Genomic DNA, 18670 nt, shown 5'->3' with positions numbered 1-18670 from the left:
AGAAAGAAGGTAAGGAAAAAACAATGGAAGAGAAGGAAAGTAACTAGAACAGCTACATCTTTACTCAATTTCCATCACTATGTACATAACACATAGTGCATACACTATAATGGATATCAAAATACAGATCCTTAAATTTAGGAAGATGTATCACTTAAAGCAATGAGATACTTAATCCGAGTAATTTTTTTCTTAATTTACAGAGAATCCCCCAAAATTCTCTGAAGGAGATGAATGTCCAGAACTTTGAGAAGGAAAGAAAAAATGAGCTGGGACTCCAAACTGTGAAGAACAGAAAAAAATAATAATAAAAAAAACGAGACCCAAAAATTTAAATGGCTTTGATACCATGTTAAGTTTTTATTATAAGAAAAAGAAAAAAAAAGAATGAAAAGAATGGAAGAGAAGAAAAATAAATAAAAGAGATATATCTTTACTCGATTTCCATCACTATTACATAATCCATAGTGCATATTTATAATGGGAACCAAAATATAGATCCATAAATTCAGAAAGGTATACTCTTAAATTAAGTAGATAATCCTTAAATTAAAGAGTAATTTTCTTTTTAATTTAAGGAGTATCTCATCAATTCTAACAGACATCAATATTCATAACTAGTTCTGTCTCTGACCCTAAAGATTTTATTTATTTACAATGATCCAATACTTTATTTGTGTCCAGTGGTTAAATATGTTACAAAAATATTTCAGGGAGAAAAGAAAAAAACCTCATAAGAGAATTTGACAACAAACCGATCCCAATCTTTCTCCCACTGAAAATCCTTCACAATGCACTAAGTAGATATCTCGACTTCAAAAATATTCAAAGCCAACTATTTGAACGAATACAATCATCTACGAGATCGATATGCAATCATTATTTACCTTCAAACTGAAACTGTTCAATTAGCAGCATAGGCATGTGCAGAAGTTCAGTCCTTTATGGATGTCAGAAAACCAAAAAAGGCGTCCATCTACCATTGATTGGGGAAAGCTTCTCTGTAATTTGTATCCTCACCCAGTGTCAGCTGCCTTATTGTCGCATCCCTTGTACGGGTATTCAAAAGTCTCTGTGCTAACCTATCTTTCGCTGATTCTTTCTTATGCAGCATTGACGCAAGGCTTTCCTTTTTGTTTAAGGCTGACCTTCCCCCAGTGGTTGCCATCACCTCCTCCCCAACAAATGCTGAATTTGAGGTCGATGCTAATGCAGCATCTCTCAGAACTGCTTCATTATGTTCCCGAATCTTTGCAAGCTTTGCTCGCTTCTGTGATTGCTTATCCAATTTTCTTTTCTTAGCATCCTCAGTATCTCGATCCCGAACATTCTTTACAGCTTGTTTTGCTAATTGCTCTAATAAATCAGAATCAAGAATTGTGTCACTTGTTGAAGTGCTCTTATTGATAGGATTTCCTTCATCATCTCGGGGTATGATGGGTCCATGGAAAGGGCAAGCTCTCAAATCTCTCCTCTGACAAAGTCCACCTTTGTGTAATGGGGCACGGCATGGTTGTATTTCTACTTGCTCTTCTTCATATATAGTTCTACGAATGTTCAGCTCTGCAATTTTTTCAGCTGGAATAACTGCATCATAGTCTACCCTACCCCAGTGACTTTCAAGCTCTAAGCCCCTCTGGTTGGCAAGAAAAACCTGATCTGAACCCCAATTATTCAAGAACGTTCCCCAATTTATAACTGGAGCTTCAGCTAAGAGCTTACTTCTAAGTGAGCTGGAATCAGCTCCTCCATGTTCACAACTCTGTGATTGATTACAATTTGCTTTCCCTTTACTGCTTTCAGGAGATTTATTTTTCACCTCTCCAGAAGTTGAAGCCACCGAGGTATTATCATTTAGCTTATTGAGGGCATTAGAGCTCTCATGTTCAAATGATTCAATTTTACCCTCCTCCCAAAAATCTTCTTCCTCATTCTTCTCACGTTTTGTAGTATCTGGAAGAGCATAACCTAATTCTATACATTTCTTCTTAACAGTTTGGAGACGATTCTGCATATCAATGAATTCCTTCAGCATTGAATCTCTAGATCTATTATCTGATACTTCAACCCTTATAAGAACAGAGATCCACTCTTGAACTGAAACCAGGTGCTTCGTTACTAGAAGCTTGTACAGCTCCCTCAATGCATCAAAAACTACTTTATTCTCACTGTTCTCATGAATCTTTTCTCCTTCTCTCAATGAATCAAGACGGATCTGCCGTAATTCTGAAGAGCGGAACTCTTCAAAATCTTCATCATCTAAAGGACCAAGAGGTATAGTTTCCTTTTCAGTATGAACAATTTTTAAACACTCCCCAATCTCATCTAATGTTGACTGTACCTCTTCCTTTATTGAAGATAAATTTCCCTTCAGTGTTGCAAACTTGTTCTGTAGAATCTCTTTTGATCTCATCTCTCTTTCCCTTCTTTCCTGCTGAATCCGAGCAGCATTTGCCTGGATATTAGGAAACTGGAACCGAAGTGTATGTTTAAGATAGTCAAAACCTAACCGGATCTGCCTGTAATGAATCCCGAATGAATCATTCCACTTCTCTAAAAACTCAATTGCCTTTGAACGCAGAACAGATGCTACCGCTGGTGGAGCAGGAAGTGGCAGATTTCTTCTGAAGCCAACACTTAAACTCAACAGCTGATCCAAGTTTTCAACAAGAAGGGTCCTAAAAAGTTTTGATCGCATGAAAAGTTGATCAATTATGAGAAGTGTCAGATACCTGACCTGCAAAAACCATCACAACCAAGCACTTAGTGCATGTTTTATAGGATGTAAGTCAATGTAATCAAATAAAAATTCTGCAAGATATAAAATTTTACTTCATTGGATTACATTACATAAATTTTCATTCAATTGCAACATTACAAGCAACAACTTACGGTAGCTTAACAAACTAAAGCAGTTACTTTCTGTTTGCCAATCCTCATCCCAAACCCCGAAAAGGAATGTAACAAAAGGAAATCTCATGTCTAACCTGGAGCTGGATAAATATGTTTCGCTTAATGGGTTACGCAGAATGGATTGAATCTTGCCACAAAATCCCGAAACTATTAATTAAATTTTCCTACAATTAAATAAATTAAAACAACAGTGAAGATAAGAAGACAAAGTACCTGAGAGTGGTCGCGTTTCATGTGATCCATTAGGGTTTGTGCGGCCAGTCTTAGCTCCGAATCAGAATATCGGACGACCGATTTGATGGCCTTGAGGAGGCGCGGGTCGACCTCTGCCGCCGTCGAATTGGTGGCCTTCTCTATCAACACCCTGACCTTCCCTTTCCCTGAATCTCCTACAGTTTCCATTGAATCAGACAGAAAATGGAGAAATTAAATCAGGAACCTTTTTAAAAGACTTCGCGCTTATATATATCTTTCTCTAATTTCGTTGATTATTTGCCGATAAGGTTCGGTTGGTAGCTACGAGTATGACTTATCAGTAACTTCGTACCCTCTTCATTTAACAAATTTACGTTATTACCACTTCAGAATCGACCCGCTCAAGGGTTGATTGAAAATAAAAACTGAACCGATTTGATTTAAAATTAAAATCAAATAGAAATCATCAGATTTAAATCAGACTCAAATTAGCTTGATGCTAGGGAAAAAAAAACGGATTTTTAAAACGAAAAATCCAAAAGTTGAAATAATTCCAATTATAATCCATCTAAAATCAAACTGAAACTCAATTAAAATTAAACTGAAAATTAAGACCATAGAGTTTTGGTCTCACAAACCAATCTAAACCGGTAAAGTCTACTTCAAATGCGAAACGGCTCAAACCTATGGGCTATGGTGGTTTAGATTTTTTTTTTTAAAAAAAAGTTTCCATCACTGTTTGAAAAATAATATCTTACATATATTAGTTGAAATTTTTAAAATTATATTATAAATATTTTAATCATAAAATAATTATTAATATTATCTTATTAAAATTCAAAATAATATATTATGAAAGCATTTTCTAAAGGTGGATGAATTCAATTTCATAAAAAGATATATTTTTATAAAGAGATATATTCTTAAATTATTATGAAAACTCATATTCTTTTGATATAATCCTGAAACTCTATATATATTATAAAGTTTAGAACTCACTCGTATAAAAATAGTTAAATCAGTTTACAAAAGAAAAGAATTTTCGTATTTGATCTGTAAAAATTTTATAGAATAAATGTATTGAACATTTTAATTTTATAAATAAGATACATATTTATATTATAAAATTTTTAACATAGTTTTGTTTAAATACATATGAAAATTATATTAGAGACTATTGATATAAATAATAGTTTTCGAATATTATACATTGACATAAATCAAGTTTTATATACATCAAAGACCTAATTTTTATTTCTTAGTTTTTTATATATATTTTATATATTATAATATATACTGATGACCGCTAAATTTCTCTATCCCGTTACAAGGCCGGGCCGATAGTAACAGTCCATGATCTAAAGACTTCTAAGCCTCCCCAAACGAACCAGGTCCAGCCCGCTCATCCTGGAGACCGGACTCCTTTTAGATCTCTCAATCAGGCCGGTCCTGCCTTTTTCGGTCCAATGATTAGACGCCCTCTAGGTTCAGCCTTAATCTCATCTCCCAGTCCAGCCCAGCCCGGAAGAAGGAAGGTGGCCCTCCCCTCCACCTGGTGGGCCCATCCGCATGCGTACCAAAGGAGAATTAAATGGCCGTTACGCATGGGACAGAATATCTTATATTCTCGTATGTCCGTATCAGTATGGCAGAGACAGGTGGCCCAATGGCATTAAAACCGTTACACGTCACTGGCAGATAAAGGAAAAGGATAAAAGGGGAGGGGCATGCTCTCCTAGGACTAAGTTTTTCTCAAGCTTACAGAACCATTTGTAAACCCTATTTGCTGGATCTCAGATTATCATATACGTTGAATTAAAATTTTTTCATAACATTTTTTAATAAAAATCTCATATTTTGATAATGTTATTATATATGTTATTTTAGACTTTAATATTTTTTCATATCCTTTGTGTTATTAAAGAGTATAAATAATAAATTTTTTAACGAGAGATATATAACTCTCTAAATTTAAGAAAAAAGTTTCAAAACTCTTAAAAAATGGCCATAGTAAAAAATTTTCTTACCGAAATTTTGTCAAAGTCATTCGGCAATAAAAAGATTGTATATGAGTCATTCGTATCAAGGACAAACTTGAAATATTGTGTTGTTTTATCCAAAAAAATGTATTATTTCATTAAAAGTATATATTCTTTTAAATTAATAGACATATTTTTCCAACTAAAAAGACAAATATTTTAATCGAAAAAATATATATTTTCAATTGAAAAGAGATATTTTTTCAAATCGAAAAATTATATCTTTTCATAACGAAAAATTTTATCATTTCACCTAAAATTTTTTAATTAAAATTATACGTTAATTCTTACATGAGTGCTATATATGTTTAAATACATATCCTCACCTATATACACCAGAGTTGTATGAGAGCACATGACACGGTTATTAAATTTATTTTGATGAAAAAATTTTTAAATTTTTTTTGACTTTAAATAAAATTTTGGCACTTAATATTTTTATGTTATTTATTTTTTATGAAAATAAATCATTTTTTTAATTGTAAAAAAATTATATAAATTCTCCGAATTTTATTAACTTATTTTAAATTTTGAGCCACTAAATTGCCTTTAAATAATTTATTTTATGTAAATAAATAATTTAATTGGCATTTAATTTTTGTATGTGATACAAAAAATATGACCAAGTATGTGTTGATTTTATTGATGCTATGCACTTTATAATAGTAATTTATACTGATCGAAAATTATCGTAATTTGATTAATCTACTTTGGTTTTGGTTACTAAGAAATGACCTAAATTATTTTATTAGATAGCAAGAAAAACTGTAAGTCATCATGTTGAATTGTTTATAAAGGATACTAAGAGACAAAGTTTGGTAATATACGATTATGTAAAATTGACTATGAGCTGCATCTAAACCTATATTTTGATTTCATTAAATCTTGTAATGATTTATTCAAAGTTTTAAATCATGTTTATTTTAAGTTGAGCAATATTAAATAATTATTGATGTTTAATCTTGAATTTAAGTAATTTAAAATTATTATTCCTTTACATAATTAATTATATTAAGCTTATTACCTATTATAACCTTAGATGATAATTGGGAACTTTGTGAATTTTCAATTCTAAATTTAATATGAAATTAGTACTAATATATTCAATTATTATATAGAATGAATATGTATATAAATTTAGGTTTGTTGTATTATATCTTTTTAGTTTATATTTATATATCAAAATAAAAGTTTGATGTGTATTGGATGGGTAAGAGACTCCTGGGATAAATGGATAGGAGCTAAAACTTTATTATCGTTAATTCATTCTGTCATCCATAAAAATAAGGTGCAAACAAATGCATTATTTATCATTGCAATTTGTGCTTAATCAAGTACTTTTCAAGTCAGTTACCATAAGTTCATATGATTTATGAGCTAATATAAAATTCAATTAAGATTTTTAAAAACCTTAGAGGTATGTTGTTTTTGTTTACAATCATTCTCATAAATGTGGAGATATATCAAAGAAAAGAAAGTGTATTTTTTATAAGATATTACGACATTCAAAAAGATACATTTTTATTAGCGAATAAAATAATAGTATGTTAATGGAATTTGAATCATGAGATGTTACATTCTTAGAGAATGAATTTTCTAAAGAAAGTGAGATAGGTTAAGATTTATCTCTAATATGAAATTTTGAACTAGATTACTTTTATTATAAGAAACTGAAATTAATTCTTTTCCGGTTGGAGTATTTTCAAATAATAATGAATTAGTTTATATTGACATTCAAATATAACCTATAGTGAATCCATTTGATATTGTTAGTTCTAGTGGGAGTAATTATAACATTGATAAATCAAATTATCAATCTCAATCGTGATGAATAAGTCGTTGGTGCATTCCCCATTGTTGCTATAAGATTGAAGGGGAAGAGTTATAGTTACTCCATAAGAATATAATAAGCTGAACATATCCTGTGAAGGAAAGATTGATTAATAATTAAAAGAATTAAATATGAGATGGAAATCGATGATATCAAACCAAGTTTAGAAAATAGTTGATTTTATCAATAGTATGAAAAACTATTAAGAATAGATGATTTCTCATTTTAGCATTATCTACAGCTCTACAAATAGCTTAGTAGCTAAGTATGATTCATAGTACAATTGAATGTATATAATGAAGCAATTGAACCAATACTATTAAATTAGTATTGATCTATTATTACTGTCTTGATTCAATAACTTATATTAAGAATCTCAAGTGCTATGAAGAAACAAAGCATATTGATATATATGCGATATGGCTACAAATTCTTGTATAAAGCCTATTACGAATATTGTTCATAATAGACATGTTAAGTCATTGGATTTGTATAGATATTCATATAAACAACATTATTAAAGATAATGTTATTTGTGCCTAGATTATTTTATAATTCATATACGTATCTTTATATATATTTCAAAATATGTATTAATATTTAAGAAGTATATTAGATAAAAAAAATTTTTTCACACAGGCAATCACTTTTATTATCTAAGTGAATAATGAAAATGATATAATTATAAATTTATTATTAAGAGTGATAATACGGAGAGTTCAAAGTTTATAACATTAATATTGTCTTCAAAAATTAATTTAATCATATATGATTAAATGAAATAGTATATCTTAATGTCAGGCGAGAATTCTGTTGTATATAATTTGGAGTAGACATGCGAACTCAAAGTCAGTTGTCTGAATTATCATGTGCACAATATTGAATGATATAAAAACATATGCTCCATAAAAAAATGGCATAATAGTGTATTTTTATGGCATAATAGTGTGGTATGTTATTCATGCCACACATGCAATATATAAGTGTTCAATAACGATAATACAAGTTTAATCTCTACTTGATTTGATATTATGTGAAATCTTGAAAGTTATAAGTAATATTTACCATATACACTTATAAACGAGATTTAATTTAATTTAATTATTATTTTTTTATATTATTGCCAAAGAATTATAAATGATTTGAAGTGATATTTTTTAAAAATAAATTAAATTAAAATTAAGATAATCATAAAATGTAAAAGATTATTAAGCATTATTAGATTTATTTATATTTATTGACCAATTAATTATGTTTATTTTTGAGAAAAAAATATAATTATAAATATAAAAATCTATTTTAAGCTCCGTTACGATGTTCTATATTATTTTAACAAATAAATATATACAAATAAATTCTCAAAGTATATACTGCTCATACAGTATAAAATTTAAAATGAGAGTTAATCTACTTACACGTTGGAAACTAAAACAAATCATTTATGTAGAACAACTCAATTTCATAAAAAAATTATATCTTTGTGAAGGGACAAGACCTTACAAACGCATATGATATGACCTTATATTCTAATTTTGATATGGCAAAATAAAGTCAATCTTAGTATTCAGACGAGGTAATCTTGCTACATCTCTATGACCGAAAAACGATAGAAAAAAAAGAATTAAAAAAAAAAGGTAAAAACAGAACCTGGGCATTGCTCTTAGGACGGCAAGTGGGCGAGTTTTCACGGATACTTAATCCGTCCAAATCTTATTAGCACGAATTTAGATTTTTACAACTGAAATTTGGACGGATTCGGATTTAAAAATTTTTTACCATGGATTCGGATAGTGTTTGGAGTTAGGAATCGGATACCCGGTTAACTATACTTACAAAACTAACCCTAACTCCTTTCTTCATTTTACTTTATACACTTCCCTCTCTCCGTCCGTCGGCGCCTCTGTCCCCCGCTTCCCTTCCCATAATTCCCGATCGACTCTCTCCCCCACTTCACTGCCGGCAGCCCAGTCGGCACCTGAACCCGAGAGGAGGAAACTCGAGCCACCAACCGCGTCGCAGGTATGTCTCCTGGTTATTCAGATTTATGATTTCTCTTTTCTTTTAATACTCTCTGCTTTTGAATGCTCTGTGAACTGGGTTTTAATATAGAGTTGTGGAAATTGGTGATGTGTCTATGTGTATCTTCATCTAATTAGGCTGATTTATGATTCATTTCGTTGAAATTAATAGTTGCAACTAATTTGATGCTTCTCCCAATTCCTATTATTTTGATCTGGAGCTGAAAAAGAATTCTCTGTTGATTAACCAATTGCTTTTCATCCATGGAAGATTTTGTTAGGGTTGGTTTATGGTTCAGAAAATTTTCAATTACTTTGATTTGGGCTTGTGGATGAATGATTCAATCTGAATACATAGACTTTCTTAACTTAGGAGGTCTAAATTCATTAGTTATGATTTGATTTGGAGCTTCTAACCCCAGCAATGACAAAGTCCATATTTGCTTTCCTTTTTGTTCGAGTAGCTCAGTGTTTGAGACTTCATAACATTTTGTTTCTTCCTGATATGTCTCGACAAATGAATCATTCTACAGTACATCCCACCAACATTTCATCCAAGGACTCAGTAAATGAGAATTTGTGATCCATATTTGAAATAGTGATAGGATTTGAAGTTTTGAACCCTCTCTGTTATTGCAGGACAGGCTCTTCACCTGCAGCAAAGAAACCCGTAGATGCAACATCAGTGAGTAATTTGATGTTAAATATGTTCTCTTTTGTTTTCTACTGGAAGCAGTAGCTTCATAGCTATCTTATATAATTTTATGCATTATTCATGTCACTAATATGTAGGTTGCAGCACCCGAGACTCATGGAGTAGATTACAGGATCCAACAAGCAAAAAATTTTGCAGTTGCACAGGCACAACAAGAGGGCTGCACGGCAAATTTTAGAATTTTTGATTCACCATTTGGGAACTTTCTAGTTCCTGTTATCCCAACTCGTGCAGAATTAGCAGAATTTTTCTCACTGTCATTGAATTGAAGTAAAAAAATCGGGTTCGGTTGGGTTCGGGTATTATGCGGGTATTGTTAAACGGATTTGGAACGGGTACGGGTAGTAAAATTAAAATACTAAACGGATTTGGAACGGGTACGGGTAGTAAAATTAAAATACTAAACGGATTTGGAACGGGTTCGGGAATTTTATATATAATCGGGTTCGGATTTGGGTACCCTCAATTTTGCGGGTACCCTACCCGTTGCCATCCCTAATTGCTCTCGTACTCTCCCTCCACAACACAACTTCGCAGCTTTTGCCTCCAGCGAATTCCACCTTACCGCCACCAACTTCTCGCTTCCTTTATAACACTGCTCTCTCTCTCTCTCTCTGTGGTCTAGTTCTATGCTGTTAGGTCAAAGGAGGCAAAGCCTGTGTTTTTGGCTTGTTTTCATAATTAGGGCAAATTGTCCGAAATAGAAAGCGATTGTAGCTGCTTCACCGACGTGTAGTTCTTATTAATCTGAAAAGCAAGGACTGACCATGAACGCTTCGATAATCGGTTTGCTCTCTCTCTCTCTCTCTCTCTCTGTGGTTTGTATATGTCAATGTTTACATGTAATTTGTGTAATGTGCTGTATATTGGTGTTAAGATCCACTGCAAGGAGATTTTCCAGAGGTTATAGAGGAGTATTTGGAGCATGGGGTCATGAAATGTATCGCCTTTAATCGCCGTGGCACTCTTCTCGCTGGTATGTTTTCATTTTTGTTTTCTTCCAACTTGGTGTATCTGCATTTTGTTTTCGTTTACATATACTCTTTAAAAGGTGTCTTGAATGGTGTTACCAAGTTCTGCCGATCGATGGGATGTTTCTTTTTAGTTGATTCTAACAATGGAATCTCAAGAATCAATTTTCCTTCTACTAAGCTTCATTAAAGTATTTATTTACTGCATATTTGACTTTCGAAGATATTAGCTAACTCCTTTCAAGCCATACGTTGATTTTTTCATCCAATACTGCATAAGCCAGTGGACTCCCCGTAATTCTATGCATGTGTTTATGAGATTGAGTATGATATTCTGTTTGCTCACTTAAAATTTAGTTATCTGCTTCCCTCCTTTTCTTGCTAGAAGGAAAAAAAAAATCCTCTATTCTAAATGTTCATATGATTGAGTACTTGGGTTTCCAAAATTAGTGCATTGAAATCTTTGGTTGTTTGCTAGAACTATCCTTTTCATGAATAGTTTGCCCTCTGAGCTCTAGGAAGTAGTATTTGGGAGACACAATATTCTATTGCCAAGTATAATTGTATTTATGATTTTTATAATGTCTCTGCAATCAATGTGCAAATTGTTGTTTTGCATTCATCCATTTTATTTTATTTTTTATTGAACATTATGAGTAAAATCATTCCATTGTGAAAATGGTTGTTCATTTCAATATACTTGTATATGCAAATGATATGACACTTGCTTGGTCTGTTCTTAAATTGATGATGGCTGTTCTTGAATCACAGTTATGAAATTTTCTCTGATCTACAGTTATTTTGTTGGAACGCTGGTTATCAGTCTTTTATGTTTGTTATTGAGTCTCCCAATTGAACATGATTAGTAGAAATTGGTTTCTTGGTCTTTTGTTTTGTATGTATATTTGGAGATGATTCAATCCATAAGGTACACTTGGTAAAGATAAATGCATGGAACAGTATGTTCTTATGTTTTTCTGCTTCCTAATTGATGTTCTTATGGGTTTTAGTAGCATAACATGATATGATGAACTCGACCATCTTAATCCTAATCTTAGCTAGAATGCTTGATAGCTAGCTGATATGGTGGCATGTCAAAACTTTCTTCTTCTTCATAATATATATATATACACACATATATATATACATTCATATATATAAAATCTTCTCTATTGGTACTTCTAATTTTTACATTTTCTATATGATTAAGGTGTTTCATTTAGTTTACCTATTGTCTTGCAATTTTCTTGTGCCTTTGTCCTCCAGAAATCTGTTGATTGCATTGGTCCTTATTTTCAAAGGTAGGAAATGTAAAATCTTTGACTATGTATCTAATAATTGATTAGAATATGGTATTGGAGTAGTCAATGTGAACTAGCTAGAGAGCTTTTTGTTTATCCTATGCTAAAGTATTCACTAGTAAGGCTTGATCTCAATTGCTGTTGCCTTTTTGGCTTCTCAAGGTTTGAATGAGTCGTCAACGGGACTGCACCTGCTAATACTATAGCCCTTTTCTTTACATTTTTCAATTATTCTTCATACCTTTAGTTCCTGCTTTTCATCTTGATTTAAATTTTTTGCTTATGATTTGGAAGAGAAGCCATGTATTGTTTCATGATCTTTAAACTTGTACGCATTTTTGTTGTTTTCCCCTTTTATCACAGTTAGAAAAGTTTCAGTTTGGAAGGGACGTATTCTAAATTCTTTCTTGTTCATTATTGTCAATTTCATTCTTTTTCAGCTGGATGCTCTGATGGAAGTTGCGTTATCTGGGATTTCGAGACTAGAGGAATTGCTAAGGAGCTTCGAGATAAGGACTGTGTTGCTGCAATAACAAGCATCTGCTGGTCCAAGTATGGTCATAGAATCCTTGTTTCTGCTGCTGATAAATCGTTAACACTTTGGGATGTTGTAAATGGAGAGAAGATTTCACGTACTATTCTGCAGCAAACACCACTGCTAGCTCGCCTGCATCCAGGTTCCACTGCTCCATCTCTTTGTTTGGCATGCCCACTCTCATCTGCTCCGATGATTGTTGACTTAAACACAGGAAGCACCACTATGCTTCCAGTTGCAGTACCTGATATGGGCAGTGGACTTGCCCCTCCACCACGCAGCAAATCTTCAGATGGAACTCCCCCCTTCACTCCAACTGCTGCATGCTTCAACAAGTGTGGAGATCTAGTGTATGTGGGAAATTCCAAAGGGGAAATATTTATAATAGACCACAAAGTTATTCAAGTGCGTGCAATGGTTTCTATTCCTGGTGGTGCTGTGATAAAGAACATAGTATTCAGCAGAAATGGACAGTATCTGCTGACGAATTCGAATGATCGCACTATCAGAATCTATGAAAATCTTCTGCCTTTGAAAGATGGCCTTTCTGCTTTGGAGGAGATGGACAGGACAATCAATGAGCCAGATGGTGTTGAAAAGAAGAAAACTATTGGATCAAAGTGCTTAGCACTATTCCGAGAGTTTCAAGATTCTATCACCAAGATGCACTGGAAGGCACCGTGTTTCAGTGGTGATGGTGAGTGGGTAATTGGTGGTTCTGCAAGCAAAGGAGAGCACAAAATCTACATATGGGATAGGGCTGGACATCTTGTAAAAATCCTTGAAGGGCCAAAAGAAGCATTAATTGATTTAGCATGGCATCCTGTTCATCCCATTGTAGTCTCTGTTTCCTTGACTGGTTTGGTGTATATTTGGGCTAAGGATTATACTGAGAACTGGAGTGCATTTGCACCAGACTTCAAAGAGCTAGAGGAAAATGAAGAGTATGTGGAGCGAGAAGATGAATTTGATCTGATGCCTGAAACTGAAAAGGTGAAAGAAAGTACATTGTTTGACAGGTGTTAAGTTCATCTGTCTGATTTTGAAATATTTGTATTCTTGCATGTGAAGGAATCAGATGTTATTAAGTTCATTTCTGTGATTCTGAAATATTTGTATTCTTGCAGGTGAAGGAATCAGATGTTAATGATGATGAAGAAGTTGACATTGTTACTGTGGAGAAAGATGCTTTCAGTGATTCTGATATGTCACAGGAAGAACTATGCTTCTTGCCAGCCATTCCCTGTCCTGATGTTCCTGAGCAACAGGACAAGTGTGTTGGAAGCTCTTCCAAGTTAATGGACAGTAATCATTCTGGATCACCTCTTTCTGAAGGAGCTGGACAAAATGGAGTAGCAGTGAATCATGCATCAAGTCCACTTGAAGGTAATTTAACTTCTGTGACATTCATATGTTACACCTGAAGCTGCAGTCATTTTGCCTTTTGTCATTGAGCTTAGTACTAATTTCAAAATGATTACTAGACTTCAATTTTTATCTGCAAAATCATTCAACTTTAGTTTTGTTTTGATGAAGTCACAATTTTCTAGATTTTGATTTAAGTACCAGTCAAATTTTTGACATGTAAAAATTTACTAGTATGGCTCTAATAACAAAGAAAATCTGTTTAATAAAAAAATTGAGAGAGAGAGAGAGAGAGAGAGAGAGAGAGAAGTAAGTTTAGTTTTCCCTTTTCACACATTTTAACTAATCCTATTGCTACTTGTTTAAACCAAATTCTGATCAGGTGCTAGTCCATTTATTCTTTGTTGTCTCGATATTTGTAAGCATCTTTAAATTTTAGATTTTGTAATTGTAAGCTGTTGCAACTCTATGTATATAATTACTATCAAGGAAACAGTTTGTATAAAATACTTGGGGAGAATGAACATCTATTAGGTCCTTGGATTTTTAAAAATTCACTACTTCGTTAATATTTCAAAATTTCTCAATCAAAACGTACTTGTATTTTGTAAAATCTAACTCTTTTAGTCCATGAATATCATATAATTTTAATTATAGGCATTATTTAGTCCTCTAATTTTAAATATTCAAACTATTTAGTCTCTTTGATCAAAGTTTAAAACAAGTAGGCTAACCTTTTCTTTGACAAAAGGACTAAAGAGTTTTGATGGACTAGTGAATTTTCTTAAAAATCGAACACTTAATATTCATTCACTCTAATACTTGTTGACTTGGGCGATGCCCGAGGATAGTCGATGTTAGAACGAACTGTTGATTGTTCTGATTTTGCAATTTGTGTGTCTAAAGGAGTCCTTATCTAACTAACATGTGGTGATGAATACTGTGACAGAGGACACAGGAGGTACCCGAATTAAGAGGAAACGGAAACCTTCAGAAAAGGGGTTAGAGTTGCAGGCTGAGAAGGTGAGGAAGCCCTTGAAACCATTGAAATCTTCTGGTAGATTGTCTAAACTTAAAAATAAATACGTAGTTGACCTTGATATTAGTAATGGTGGTGTATATGGGGATGATGTTTCTGACGAGTAGCATTTAGAGTTTTTGTACTTTTGAAGACTTTTATCATCTATTCTGCTGAAAAATATGACATCTTTTATTATTTACAACACTGAGATCACCAACTATTTTTGATATATTTAAATTAAAAAAATTTTTCTATCACATTCATACGAAATTATTTAAATTGAAATTTAAAAATTAAATCTAAAGCAAAAGTTAAAATTTTGTAAATGCATATCAAAGAAAAATATAAGTTAAGATTCTAAAAGAAAAAAAAAAGTTGCATATATAACCTGAACAATAATTACAAAACTAAAACTGTTGGAGAAGAATGTTTTGCAAAAATCAGATTCCGTTTTCCCCTGGGTTTCTGCTGTCTATTGGCAGTACATATGGAACCATGGAATCCATACGTTTATTGAAATTGCACCTCCTTTGTTATTATTATTTTTTTTTCTTTCTTTGTCGAAATTGAAATTGCACTCGCTGACTTGGTGTTTAAATGGCTCTCTCTGTCTCCTCTCCTTTCGTTTCCTTCTTTCATCTTTTACCTGTTTTTGATGGGTAGGCCTGGCCTATGATCATTGATATTTTTAATTGAAAAAATAATAACTGTACCTTTTAAAATCGAAATTAAATAAAATAATAACTAGAGTTTTTAAAATTTTTTTATATAAATAGTTTAGATAAGACTTTAATTTAAATATACTATATTTGCAGTTAAGAATCAAATTAATTTTTAGTTAATTTATTTATCTGCAATTAATATAAGTCAAAATAAAATTTAATTATTTAAATATAATAGAATTCTATTTATATTTAATGAAAATATTATTCTTTTATAATATGCTATTTTAATATTTAATGATGATTTTTTTTTTCAAACACTCTCCCTATTATTTTTATTATTTTCATGTTCCCATTCGAATATCCACAAAATTACAAATTCGGAGAAAACGAAAAGAGATTACCTGATCCACTTTCATATTTTGTTAAGTTAAAGAAAAGCTGCTGTGAAGTTGGGTTAAATTAGTCCCCAACAATAATCGCTATTTGTAATTGAAAAAAAATAATAACTGTATGTTTTAAAATCTAAATTTAAATAAAATAATAACTGCAGTTTTAAAATTTGGAATTTTTTTTATATAGTTAGTTTAGATAGGATTATTTAATTTATGAAAAAATTACTATAGAGTTCTTAAATTTTAATGAAATTAACTGGTCACTCTTATAATTCTTAATTCTAATTAAAATATCTCTCATTTTCTCAAAATATAACTAATTAATTTTTTTATTATTAATTCTGTTAGCCAATAGGAATATCTCTTAATCAAATAAAAGAGAATATTTTAAAATTTTAAAATTAAGAAAAAATTACTACTTAATTCCTATAGTATATGTATGAACTCATTAGTAGGTCTCTCGATTTTGAAAATACATTAAAACATCTTGACTTCTTAAAAAGTTTATTAGTTAGCCATTTCATTAATTTTAGCAATTAAATATTTTATTACTCCGTGTGATTTTAAAAAATTTATTAGTTGACTTTTAGGTTTTTAAAAAACCTACTAATTGGTCCTTTCATATATGGAGAATTTCAGACTTTTTTGCAATACCTAACAGTTAAAATTAATAGAGAGATTAATTTGTAAACTTTTAAAAATGTCAAGTACGTTTTAATATATTTTTCAAAATAGAAGAACTAATTAATGCATTTTCCCATAATATAGGAACTAAATAATAATTTTTCCTAAAATTAACCTCAGTGCTCTTATGAAATGAAAAAAGAGTGCCCCTTCTTCCTCCCATCTGCCTCTTTCGATTTCTCTCTTAATTTCTGTAATCTCTTTATTTCCTCTCCATAACCATATATTTTGTATTTCAGCCATAGCAAAAGCTCCCCTCCTCTCTTGATTTCTCTCAATGGTGGAGTCGGAGTAGAGATTATGGAGAATAAAAGTTGCATAGACCGAAGAGTATGAAGAAGAGGGTGTTAGTAATGTGCACTATAATCAATCATTTGGTTGTAGCCAAATATTTCATTTCATGTAAGTTTCAGTTTTAAATAAAGACTATTATTTATCTTTAGTGTTAAATTAATTGAATCTCGAATAAAGATAAAGTCTATAAAACTATATTACTGTTCAGAAAAAAATTTATAATGTGATTATAATTGTGAGATTCTAATTGTATTTAAATAATATCTCTAAATGTTCCTGGTCGATATTCTTATCATGATTGTACAATAATTAGAACTATTGAAATTAGTACATATTATGTTCTTTCCTTTTAAAGGACGCAATTGATCTTATAAATTGAGATATGCTAGATATCTAGAATTAATATATTGGTGCTTATTTTATAAATAAGTGCACTGAATTGACCCGCCTGAGAAATCTATATGAAAAATAACCTGTGTCTATGGATTACTCAAGTGATGGTTATGTAAGTGATGGTTGTGTAAGTGATCATTTAACTTGAAATCAATAAATAATCTTATATAAGAATTTTTATGTTTTGGTTCATCTTACAAGTTGCTTGATTCATGAGTAACAAATGGGAATGAATTGGATATATTAGGAACTGTATGAAGGTATTTATGTGATTGAGATAGGATTCATCACCTTAGGTTAAATTAGAGAATGCCTCATTTGTTCTCTACTAACATTGATTATGAAATCCTTGCGCAATATGCAATAAAATTAGCAAATGAGATTTAAAATTTCATTCAATAGATTAATGACTACTAAATGAGAACTAATATGATTTAACATTGCAAATACGTTCTATACATAAAATGTTAAATCGAGACATTTGTGATGAAGGGATATTAATTATATTGACAAACCATGCACTGAAAGGTTAGGTGAAACCACTTTTAACATTCTGAATATTTGGTCAGTCTTGACATATTTCTAGACAATATTCTTGATCTTCAAATTAATTAATTAGTTAATTATATTTATTGCTAATATATTTGGAATCTAATGGATCACACACATAAAGAATTGCATAACAAAATAAAACGAGAAGTTTCATCAATTAGGGATAAATTGATATTGGGATAAAATTATAATTTGAAAGAATTACGATTTTAATCTAATTAATTAAGTAGGGACTTAATTAAAATTGTCTAAGATTTATATGACTTGCTTATTAAAGTTCTGCACTGTGATTGTAATTTATTTATTTAATTAGTTAAATAAATAAATAAATACTATTATACTGAAACCCTAAGGTTTAAGTATAAAAGGGTATGTTATGAGAACTTGTGCCTACTCTTGATAGAAACCCTTTTTGAGAGTCTTTAGAATTCATAGGAAAAGTAGAGAGCTAGCACTCAAAATCGCTCTCCTTTTCCATTTTTATACTCTTGTTCCAGGGTATTTCCTGTTTGCTTTCCCTTTTATAGAAATGAATAGGGGTGCTTTATTTTCTTTTCTTCTTCTTCTTCTTCTATCAATAAAAGTCCAGCCTCCGACTCTTCCTTCGATAGCCCCATTCCCACTTTTGTGGATAACCAGATCCATGCGGAGGATACCATCATGGTCTACGAAGAGCAACAGAAGGCGAACCTTCATAAAAGTGCCATTGTGATCTAGAAGCATACTGTACAACTTTGTGTATTAACTGAGAACTACAATCAGCCTAGCTATATTAAACTTATGAAG

The 18670-nt window shown here is 31.5% G+C and overlaps 2 protein-coding genes across 3 annotated transcripts; one reads left to right on the top strand and one right to left on the bottom strand.

Annotated features, from left to right (window-relative positions):
* Positions 1–608: 608 nt before the first annotated feature.
* Positions 609–3400, bottom strand: LOC110630297 (UV-stimulated scaffold protein A homolog). Its single transcript, XM_021777719.2, has 2 exons — positions 3127–3400; positions 609–2737 (listed from the first exon to the last, which is right to left on the bottom strand). Exons 1-2 carry the CDS (start codon positions 3313–3315, stop codon positions 977–979), a joined length of 1950 nt encoding a protein of 649 aa, XP_021633411.1. The 5' UTR covers positions 3316–3400; the 3' UTR covers positions 609–976.
* Positions 3401–8701: 5301 nt separating this feature from the next.
* LOC110629962 (protein RBL) lies at positions 8702–15106 on the top strand. Of its 2 annotated transcripts, none has more exons than XM_021777201.2 (7): positions 8702–8997; positions 9641–9681; positions 9789–10497; positions 10589–10687; positions 12424–13511; positions 13646–13904; positions 14833–15106. In XM_021777201.2, exons 3-7 carry the CDS (start codon positions 10479–10481, stop codon positions 15027–15029), a joined length of 1662 nt encoding a protein of 553 aa, XP_021632893.1. In that variant the 5' UTR covers positions 8702–8997; positions 9641–9681; positions 9789–10478; the 3' UTR covers positions 15030–15106. The 2 variants fall into 2 exon arrangements, with proteins under 2 accessions (XP_021632893.1, XP_021632892.1); XM_021777200.2 differs by having other exon boundaries at positions 8774–8997; positions 9636–9681.
* The last annotated feature ends 3564 nt before the right edge of the window (positions 15107–18670 follow it).

This window comes from Manihot esculenta, chromosome 13 (assembly GCF_001659605.2).
Source record: "Manihot esculenta cultivar AM560-2 chromosome 13, M.esculenta_v8, whole genome shotgun sequence".
In the NCBI taxonomy this organism is placed as follows: Eukaryota; Viridiplantae; Streptophyta; class Magnoliopsida; order Malpighiales; family Euphorbiaceae; genus Manihot; species Manihot esculenta.
Note: the sequence above shows the minus strand (reverse complement) of the source record. Positions and strands in the feature narration are given on the sequence as shown.

Excerpts from the sequence above, each read along its gene's own strand:
- LOC110629962 (XM_021777201.2), top strand. Across the intron at positions 10,688-12,423 it reads CCGTGGCACTCTTCTCGCTG|CTGGATGCTCTGATGGAAGT; the intron begins GTATGTTTTCAT and ends ATTCTTTTTCAG. Across the intron at positions 13,905-14,832 it reads TGCATCAAGTCCACTTGAAG|AGGACACAGGAGGTACCCGA; the intron begins GTAATTTAACTT and ends ATACTGTGACAG.
- LOC110630297 (XM_021777719.2), bottom strand. The coding sequence starts at position 3,315 with ATGGAAACTGTAGGAGATTCAGGGAAAGGGAAGGTCAGGGTGTTGATA. Across the intron at positions 2,738-3,126 it reads TGAAACGCGACCACTCTCAG|GTCAGGTATCTGACACTTCT; the intron begins GTACTTTGTCTT and ends TGGTTTTTGCAG.